Source organism: Mya arenaria, chromosome 11 (genome assembly GCF_026914265.1).
Source record: "Mya arenaria isolate MELC-2E11 chromosome 11, ASM2691426v1".
Classification (NCBI taxonomy): domain Eukaryota; kingdom Metazoa; phylum Mollusca; class Bivalvia; order Myida; family Myidae; genus Mya; species Mya arenaria.
In genome coordinates, this window is record NC_069132.1 from 15821407 (window position 1) to 15831515 (window position 10109).

A 10109-nucleotide genomic window follows, 5' to 3' on the forward strand; every position below is an offset into this window, starting at 1 on the left:
TCTATGCTAATACAGATGTATGCTTATACTGGTGTATGCTATGCTAGTACTGGTGTATGCAAACACTTGTGTATGCTAGTACTGGTGTTTGCTAATACTTTTGTATGCTTAACATACTGGTGTATACTAATACTGGTGTATGCTTAAACTGGTATATGCTAATATTGGTGTAGCATATACTGGTGTATGCTAATACTTATGAATGGTATGCTAATACTGATGTATGCTAATACCGGTGTATGTTTATACCGGTGTATGTTTATAATGGTGTTTGTGTGAGTATTCACTGTCTTTGCACAGTCTCTCTTAGAGAACATACCTTAATAAATTGTAAAAGCCAATGATTTTGAAACCATCGTGATGTCTTTATTCGTCTTTAATGCTCACTAATACAAGATAACACCAGTGTCAACCTGAACTATCGAGGACTTGAACCTCCAAGTGTCATGTGAAGTGCAATAAAACTACCTGTTGAATCACCTGTGTAATTTATTGCCATCATTGTTTTCCAACGGTTGAGCAATGAATTTCTACTTGTATCAATATTTGAATTCTACCAAAACAGCAGATTGCAAACCGGACACTTATTTAAAGGCAGTCGACTTAACGTTAAAACCTCACACGACAATGTTCTAGATGTTTATGAACGAGTGAACTACAGAAACCAGTCATGGGATTCGGGGATAGTAGTCAGGGATTTGACGTCATAGCGGAAGACGGGTCAAGTGGGAAGTACAAGAACGGAAATGATCGAAAAGTTTACCTGTTGGCGGCGTTCGCTATCTGTGTCGCATTTGTGGTCGGGCTGCTTATCGGTCATTACGCCATCAAGAAGACCACCGACGGCAGCGCAGACGTGGTAAGAATATGGAAACTAGCTACACTATGTATATAACAGTATCCATTGTTGATTGCCGCGCGATACGTACGTGATTCATCAGTAAGTTTTTATCCATTTTATATAAGGAACGAAAAATATCTATTTATTAAGTGTGTCGCTTTGTTTGTTATGGTCTAGGCGGATGGTGGATCAACACTTCCAGTAGTTGGTGGAACCACGACGGCCCCGACACAGCCGTCACCGACGGCATGTAGCAGCGCCGCTCCTCAGGTGACATCACAACTCCCATCTACCATGGTTACAGACGCGGATACCACTGGTGCACCGGAAACACCCACTCAACCGCCGTCCGCGGCAACGACCACAGAAAGGCCATCAGGCGTGTTTCTGGAGGGAGTGTCTGAGGCAATCATAAGGGAAGCGGATCCAACTATTACAGATATTATCTTAAACGAGATCAATGCAACAAACATTCGAGAAAATCTGAGGTAATTTATTCATTTGTTTCATGTCAACTTTAATACAAGTTTCACATAGTAACAACGTAAATTTGTAGTAAAAAGGTTATGTACAAATTACCAAATCATTCCAGTGAACCAGTTTTGGTTGTTTAGTTCAAGGAATGGATATAGCAAAATGCAATTTTTTTAAACCCAGAGGGCTTATAGAAAGTCCGCATGTTGCGGGCACGGAGAGGGATTTGGAGCAGGCTGACGGGTTGAAAGAGTTCTGGTTGGAAAACGGCATGGACGCGGCCTACACGACGCCCTACACCGTCCTCCTCTCCTACCCCAGTGACACGCAGCCAAACATGATGCGCCTCTATAGCGGGGATGCCACCATCCTGGAGACAGACGAAAACGAGACTAATCTTACGTCCGAGGAACGACCCTGGGAATTCCCCTTCCCATATCATGGCTATTCCGGCAATGGAACTGTGCAGGTGTATTTTCTTTAATGCTCGATAACTTAAAGACTCCTCAAAAATAAAAGTCAAGTGAAAGGCGTTAAACAACGTCGAATCATGATTTCTATGTTATGTAAATAGTACTAAATACTTCCATATTTACTTATACCTTCTAAAGATGCACATGACACGCTAAAAAGTTGTCAAGAGACGTTGATTTAAAAGACGTACATATCATTACGCATCTTAATCTTATACATAAATAATATTAAAACACATTTCAATATATAAACAAACATAATATTATAGTCTACCATACTTTAATCAAAGAAAAAGAAGCATTGATTACAAGGTTACAGATGGACTGACTACATTCCTTCTAATTTCTCTCCGCCAAGGCTGACGTTGTGTATGTGAACTATGCGCGTGCTGAGGACTTTGTCATGTTGAAGTCCATGGGCGTGAACGTATCCGGGAAAATCGTTCTGTGTCGGTACGGCATGGGCGGGCGTTCTGGAAAGGTACGTGGAAGGATTTTAGTTTGGGGACGTGAGGCATCTCGATCATATGTGAAGTTTGCGTTGTGTACATATAGCGGGGGTGGGTTGGGGCGTCAGGATTTGAGGTATATTATTGGGTAGAGGCAGAGAAATCTCATAATGAGGAGTTTGCGTTGTGTTGATATGTCGTACAAGGAGGGATAGGTACGGTTAGTGTGAAAAAAGGATAAGGACAACACTCGCTAATATTGAGTGCCGACTTCACGGATTTTGCTGTGTCGGGTTTGACGGGGCAGTGCGAACATCATGCAGCGCAGATCCAATGTAATGTCGCGTCGTCGGTTAAATGTTTTCAGATTTGACGACAAAAATATTGTAGTCAATGGACAGCCTTAGATGACACATAAGTGTTGTTTGCAGTTTGTTTTATTTAAAAGGAAAACACATGGCCAAGTCATGCTAATTTTTCCTCTGACATGTTAAATATGCAAAGAAAATGCAAATACATTAAACCTTTGATAATTTAGTTTACCTTGTAAACGGTTCCCTGCCCTTAGGCCAGTCGGGCGGAGGAGCACGGTGCTGTAGGGGTGATCATGTACTCGGACCCAGCAGACTACGTGGCCGCCTGGGCGACGGACGCCTATCCGGACTCAATATGGATCCCGGAAACTGCCACCTCCCGCGGCAGCATTTTCTCCGGCACCGGGGATCCCCTTACTCCTGGATACCCATCTATAGGTACGGCGTAGCAATTGGTTCCTAAGGCCAAAAAAACTGTGTTTCCGGTGACCCGACCGACCCTATTTTTTCCTCGCCGACCCTAATCTTTTTTTTAGACATAAAAATAAAAAAATATATAAAAAATAAAAATATATATATATATATATTTAAATATATCGTCATTATTTTCGTTCTTTGTCTTTCTATGTACCCGGAGAATAAACTTTAATCCTTATTATGTATTACCGAGACGCAATGTCAACAGGAATACAAAATGGCGGAGGGCGGCGAACCCTGTCCGATATCTTCAAATTGGCAAACGCATGTTTACGGTCCAAACACGTGGTTAATCACAAGAGACATATTTTGCAGTCTTTAAAATGAAAATATTTAGGATTATAGCTCGCGGTGTTATTTATTCATGTCCAAAATAAAACTTTATTTTTACGATTAGGCATTGCGTATATCATGCAGGCTTCTTACGATTAAGCTTTGCTCCATCTAATGCAGGCTACTTCCCAGGTTCCAATACACATTTCACTAATCGTTACATAAATTTATCCGCAATTATCAATGGTTATTTATTTCGCCTCATTAAAAATAAGTCCCATCAACTGAAATCCAATTAAAAACCTTCGAAAGTTAACGACACATTTGTTGGAATGTGTCGGCTGCAGATCAAACGGTACTATTTGTGACGTCAGTGCACGAGCGGTGATAATATCAAAGGCTCGTGGCTATGGTTTGTATTTAATTCGGTCAGTCGGATACCGTACGATCCCATTTGATTGCCAAGATTTCGCCTAGGCTGGTAAGAAAATACCATACGATCGAAAAAATAATAATCAATAATCGTCGTCTGGGAATCTTATAACACTGACCGAAATGTTTGAATTCACTATAAATATGAATGAAACTTTGATTGTACGAAAATAAGATAAGTAAAATAAATCCATATCCGCGTTTACTTGTTCTATTTTTAACCTACCTCCACTTGAAGGCCTAGTTTAAGAAGCTCACAGTTGACAAGAAAATCGGCGATTTTCCTCATGCAAATTAACAAATTAGTTGATAATTGACTGTTTGGGTAGAACATTATCACAGATCTGTAGAAAATGAAGTGCTGGATTTGTTTTCTAAAAACCGATCGCGACTTATAAACGAGTATTGTATACATAAAAACACCAGATTTCATGGGCAAAATTGGCGGGACAATACGGTAGTCGAAGGTGTTTTTCTGTGACTTTTTGGAAATTATGAAACGCTTAGATATAACATAATTGTTATGATTCAACAAAAAATTGCATGATATGGAAACTGTAAAAAAAAATATAATAATATAAAAAAAATCCCGACCGACCGACTCTAATTTTTTTCGCCATGTCACCGGAAACACAGGTATTTTTTTTGGCTTAATGATATGATGAATTGCAATAATACGGGGTCTAGCATATTATACTCAATCAAAATTAAAGATTAATCTCCAATGGCAGACGACCACTAACATTTAAGACCATCCGCCATGGTGAACACATCAAGTATTTTTTAACCAAAATAAATATTTGTCAAATAATTTCTTGAATGGGCTCATGTTTAAATGTATGATATCACTTTGGCACCCTCTTTCAGACTCCGCGTTCCGGTACGGGGAAACGGACGATGAGGTGGGACTTCCGGGTATCCCATCCATGCCAGTCAGCTACGCCTTCGCGGAGAAACTCCTAAGGTGTGATATTAAGGCAGTGATTTCAAACTATTATAATTGGTGTTCCAAAACTGGTGTAATATCGCTCAGAACGTTTATTGATTGCTGACATTCCATATTAATGGAAGTCCATTTGCAGGCACCTTGGTGGAGAAGCGGCCCCGGAAAGCTGGAGAGGTCGACTGAACGCCACCTACACTCTCGGGGGCACATTCGTAGAAGAGAATGTGTGAGTTATATTTTTGGAAAATGTTTATTATTATTATTATTATTATTATTATTATTATTATTATTATTATTATTATTATTATAAGTTGTATTAATTATTATCAAGTATAAAATTTATTGAGTGTGTTGTAAACTGAAAACAAACATCAATCAATTAACCAACCAATCAATCAATCGTTCAATCATCCAACCCATCGATCAATTGATCAATAAATTAATGTATTGATCAGGCAGTCAGTCAATCAATCAATAAAACAAAATTGATGTAAATAATATACGTATTTTAATATGTTTATGGCATAACAGTGTCTAAATCTACTACTCGATTTATTAAAATTATACTCAGCGAGCCTGTTTCATATAATACAATCAATTACGATTATTGGGTATAATAACTGTTGTGTTCCAAGTTGTCAGGATTTACGATTAATAAGTAGGGTGCGTGAATACTTATCCGCACACTCATTATTGCACAGTTCTGTTTTGAGAATTAATGTATAAACGAAAACAAAGAAACTGTTCTCCAATATGGTACACTATGATGACAATGTAAAGCAGGGTGATGATTGAGGAGAAGAAGATGTGGAGGGAGGGAGAAGTGTGAAATGAGTTTTACCTACTATGTCGTTTAAAATTAGTAAGCGTTTCTATATTTCGTGTAGGACGGCAGAGTTAAGCGTGCACACGTACAACGAACAGAGAGTCACTTACAACGCGTTCGGTGTGATCCACGGAGAAACGGAGCCGGGTGAGAACACAATGTATTATGACTGGTATGTTTCCAAAAGATAAATGTCAATTTTCAAAGTTTTCTTTTGAAGGTTAAAACCAGAGAAAAAAGTAATAATAAATAAAATGCACACTATTTTGGGTGTTTTTTTCTTCAGATCGGTACGTGTTACTGGGAAACCACAGGGACTCGTGGGTACTGGGAGCCATCGACCCCACAAGCGGCACGGCCACCATGATGGAGCTCTCAAGGGTCCTCGGAAACCTTGTCAAACAAGGTGTGACACCGCTGTATTTCATGAAAGGATTTATGATTAGCTATAAAACAGTATCACTGTGGAGTTAAGGAAATTTTGTTTTAGGAAATGCAAACAATGCGTACATGAACCAATTAATCATACCGAATGTTGCCGAGAGTATCCATGACTAGCAAAATAAAATACTGAATAACCGTGTGGTGTAGTATACAGGGCCTCGTCGCGCTCGCTCCATTTTCTCTAGATCGCCAGAATGGACTCTAACATATTCAATATATATGTTTACCTGAGAAAACGATGGTTTCCTTTTAGACAAGTGACGAAAATTGTTGTATTCATGACCACATTATTTTTTAAAGTATTATGTTGGAAACATTCGTAAAAAACCACATCACGAGAGAAACTGGTACACTACATGGCAGCGGTCCTATTGTATTGCAGGTGTATGGCGTCCAAGGCGGACCATAATCTTCTGTAGCTGGGGCGCCGAGGAGTTCGCTCTCATTGGGTCGACGGAGTGGATCGAGGTATCTGCCATTAGACTGTTAGTAAAGTAGAAGGATTCGTTGAGTTTGGTATTATAATTTAGGCGATCCATCCTTATTAGAAGCGTATCCAGTGGCTTTTTATGGAGTACTCAGGACGGTGAGTACTCCATATGTGACGCATACTCTCAACGCTTTATATCATTTGTAATTTAGGGTACCAGTAGGAAAATAGAAAATGCGATAGGCTTCTGTCTGCAAGGATGGGGACGTGGGTCTTAATCAACCCAATTAGTAAATACGTAAATTGTGTTCTGAAAACATAATCGATTTTACGTTTCAGGAGAACAGCAAAACCCTAGATTTCAGAACGATAGCTTATATTAATATGGACATTGCTGTAACTGGTGAGCACTGGAGATTTTCCTTATATGGATATGCTGTTTTCATTTTAAATTAAACATTGATTGTAAAAAGATATGTCTTCAAAATATGCCTGACGTATTGAATAGTGAGGTTTTCTGCATTTGGATAAACAATAATTATGTTGTGTGTTTTTTTTCTTTCGTTCAACGCTTGAAATGCCTTGTTTTCTTTGTCCAAAGGTAATTACTCAATCAGAGGGCTCGGAAGTGCCCCCGTGTTCTCGGCCATGTATCGCGCTGCACAGAAGGTATAAACTGTTCTTCTCAATTCTAATACAACTTCGATAGTAAACAATTTGATGTATTATAGCATCCACAACTTTGCTTATTTTTTTACATGCATGAAAAACAATTAACTGTCTTAAGTCATCTTAAATGACACATACAGGTTCCCTCACCCAACGCAGATGACGGCACCACAGTGTTCGAAGAGTGGGTTGCACGAAAGCCCGTGCGAGACCCAGCCAGTGGCACAGACCTGGGCATCCCACAGTGAGTACAGATCATTTGAGGAAATGTCTCAATGCATAGTTTTGTCTTGTGTATTTTCTTTCCGAAAAGGTGTAATCTACTCTTTTTTTTGTTTCCACCTAGGATCAACAGCCCTGGCGAAGGAAGCGACTACGCCACGTTCATGCAGCGGGCCGGGATCACCTGCGCGGATTTCAGATATGACGAGGACTTCGTGAGTACTGGTTATTGTGTGTAGGCACATAGCGCCTTTTGCTATTGAACCAGTTTTGATATATGTGACATATACATGTGTAGTCGCTACGTGGTAGGCATTTTAATAGCTCATACCACATGTTGCAATATTAACCTAATACTTGAAATCGTCATAAGTAATGATTTTGTGGTGTGCTCCCCCTGCAGGCGGGTGACGGGGTACTGTTTTACCCGCTCTACCACACCAGCTATGAAACCTTGCACGCCGTGGAGCATCTTATTGACCCGGGGTTTAAGGTATGCAACAATTAGTATAGTCTGGTTTGTTCCCTAGTATTGCCATTTATATTATTATTTCTCTTCTGTTTCTTGAAACAGGCATGTTTATTGCCATCAATGGTCGTGAACTCGAACTTTCAAACGAGAGAATGGACACGAATCAATTAAAGAACATATTGCACATATCTTGTTTAGTTATCTCACAACATGCCTTGTGCATTTCTCGAATTGACCAAGAACAACCTTTTATAGTTATAAAAAATATAATACTGTAAGACGTTTGTTTTTTCTGAATTGGGCTCTAGCTGCACGCAGCTATCGGGAAGCTGTCCGGGGAGTTGCTGCGGGATCTGGCGGACTCCAAAATCCTGCCCTTTAACATGACAGACTACACCATGTACCTCCAACACTTCGTGCAAGTTTTCAAGACCAACGCCTCCAATGAGACTACCACGTATAACCTCAACATCAGTAGGTTGGATTCTATCAACGTATATTTTGATTTTGTCATAAAAAATTGTGCCCACTTCGTCAGTCCGTACGCCTACCAAAATAATGACGCATTTAGAATAGTGACGGTGCATTGCATTTACATGTGCCAACTTCCTAAGATATGTTTTATCTATCGTTTATAAAGTATAAGTTCATTATTTATTATGTTATAGTCAATTGTGCCATTTGGATATTTACGTACATACAAAATGGAATGAACGTTTGTTTCTTTAAATTCATTTTAGCGGAGCTGGATCGAGTCATCTCACTGTATGATGAGGAAGCGAATAAATTCCATTCTGCGGTTGAAACAGATATAAACCCAAACAAGTAAGTTGAGAAAACAGCTTCAAAACAAGTAAAATACACATGAAATTTCCAGGTAATACCAATTCAAATATGGTGGGACAAAAATGATACCTTAACCAATGAAATAAAAATACAACGTCTATTTTGGTGTATACACTGTATATTTCCCTTCCATATATGTGTGATCGTTTCTCAGTCCACTCGATGTTCGGCGAGTAAACGACCAGATGATGCAGATAGAGAGAGCCTTCCTCGACCCCGCCTCCCTGCCCGGCAGAAATCACCTTTACAGGTACATTGGGTTAAGCCAGGCAGTTTTAAAAGAGTGTTTTATTCCGCCCATCTTTATCACCTTCTGCACTCGTGGAGACCGGCAGTCTCGTGTTGCATTCAATAAATGGTGTGCTTACTACATGTATACATTTTGACAAAAACTATATTAGATTTTAAAACAGTTTGTAATATATAATTATAATATTAAAGAATTTTCAGTTCGACACAAAGTATCTTTTCCTATTGTCGGATACCCACGGCTTATCCTTTCCGTTATTTCCCATTCGTGAATGGATTAAACGGAATTCGTCATTCGCTGGTCATTCCTTGGATCCGACGATACTTTTTCACCCTTCGGGTTTAATTGTACTTTCAAATGATCTTTGAGCTATTTGGCAGTAATTTTTAAATTCCTGTATATTTTGCATACCATTTCTGTCTTTATTTTGTGTCGTTGATAATCTCAAATTTAGCTCGATTATTTTACTACCAATTTACGTGTGAAGAAAGATGTAAATGGTTTAAACTTACCGTCCTCATTTTCCAGACACCTGATCCATTCTGGCACGCACCATTCCGTGTTTCCCTCCAAGAGTTTCCCGGGTTTAGAAGACGCAATTTTCCACGTCCGCTTGCAGAAAAACGAAGAAAATATCCGAGCGTTGCAGCACCATTTCTCCGTGTTGGTGTTCACCATCCAGGGAGCAGCCAACAGTTTAAGGAATGCTACAGCATTTCTTCGCGAAACCTCATGAAAGACATCAAATATGTTAATTGATAAATTGGGTTTCAATAATCATTGCATATGTGATATTTTTTTATCATTGTACACGGATTAAGCATTCATTCAAGATGTCGTATGCACTTATAATATTAACATTGTATACATGTTCATGTTCATAATACTATACAGTTCATATATAGTTAAATAATTATATAAAGGCAGTGTACATGCATTTATGTGAATAAATGATAAAAACTGTTCAATGCACATTTTGGAAAAATGTGAGCGATTTCCGAGCCACTTTTTTACCGCTGCAACATGGCAATGTTTTCAACGGCAGTAATATGAAAACGTTTTAAAAAAGGCAGTTATGACAGTGCCTTTAACGGTGGCAATGTGGCAATGCTTTCAAACTCCCAGACACCCTTCGCGTATAAGCTTCCAGGGATGCTAATACAGAACCATAACGAAACTGAACAGTATCATGGCTGAAATTTAGCCACGATTATTAGTATTGAAATTGATATTGGAAATAAATCACTTTCTAAAACTGAAATTGTGCTACT

General features: G+C 39.1%; 1 protein-coding gene across 1 annotated transcript; it reads left to right on the top strand.

The window, feature by feature from the left end:
- Positions 1-598: 598 nt before the first annotated feature.
- LOC128209440 (N-acetylated-alpha-linked acidic dipeptidase 2-like) lies at positions 599-9742 on the top strand. The gene is made up of 19 exons (XM_052913465.1): positions 599-859; positions 1019-1329; positions 1499-1784; positions 2147-2269; positions 2806-2989; positions 4601-4697; positions 4816-4905; positions 5567-5652; positions 5792-5911; positions 6332-6417; positions 6719-6782; positions 6981-7048; positions 7189-7292; positions 7395-7485; positions 7674-7763; positions 8051-8216; positions 8483-8567; positions 8743-8838; positions 9367-9742. The coding sequence occupies exons 1-19, from the start codon at positions 671-673 to the stop codon at positions 9572-9574; spliced, it is 2544 nt and encodes an 847-aa protein (XP_052769425.1). The 5' UTR covers positions 599-670; the 3' UTR covers positions 9575-9742.
- Positions 9743-10109: the final 367 nt, after the last annotated feature.

What these genes read in the sequence shown, in the direction of transcription:
- LOC128209440 (XM_052913465.1), top strand. Translation starts at nt 671, where the DNA reads ATGGGATTCGGGGATAGTAGTCAGGGATTTGACGTCATAGCGGAAGAC. An exon ending in TGGGCGGGCGTTCTGGAAAG is followed by an intron (nt 2,270 to 2,805) that starts GTACGTGGAAGG and finishes CCCTGCCCTTAG; the next exon opens with GCCAGTCGGGCGGAGGAGCA. An exon ending in TATGGACATTGCTGTAACTG is followed by an intron (nt 6,783 to 6,980) that starts GTGAGCACTGGA and finishes CTTTGTCCAAAG; the next exon opens with GTAATTACTCAATCAGAGGG.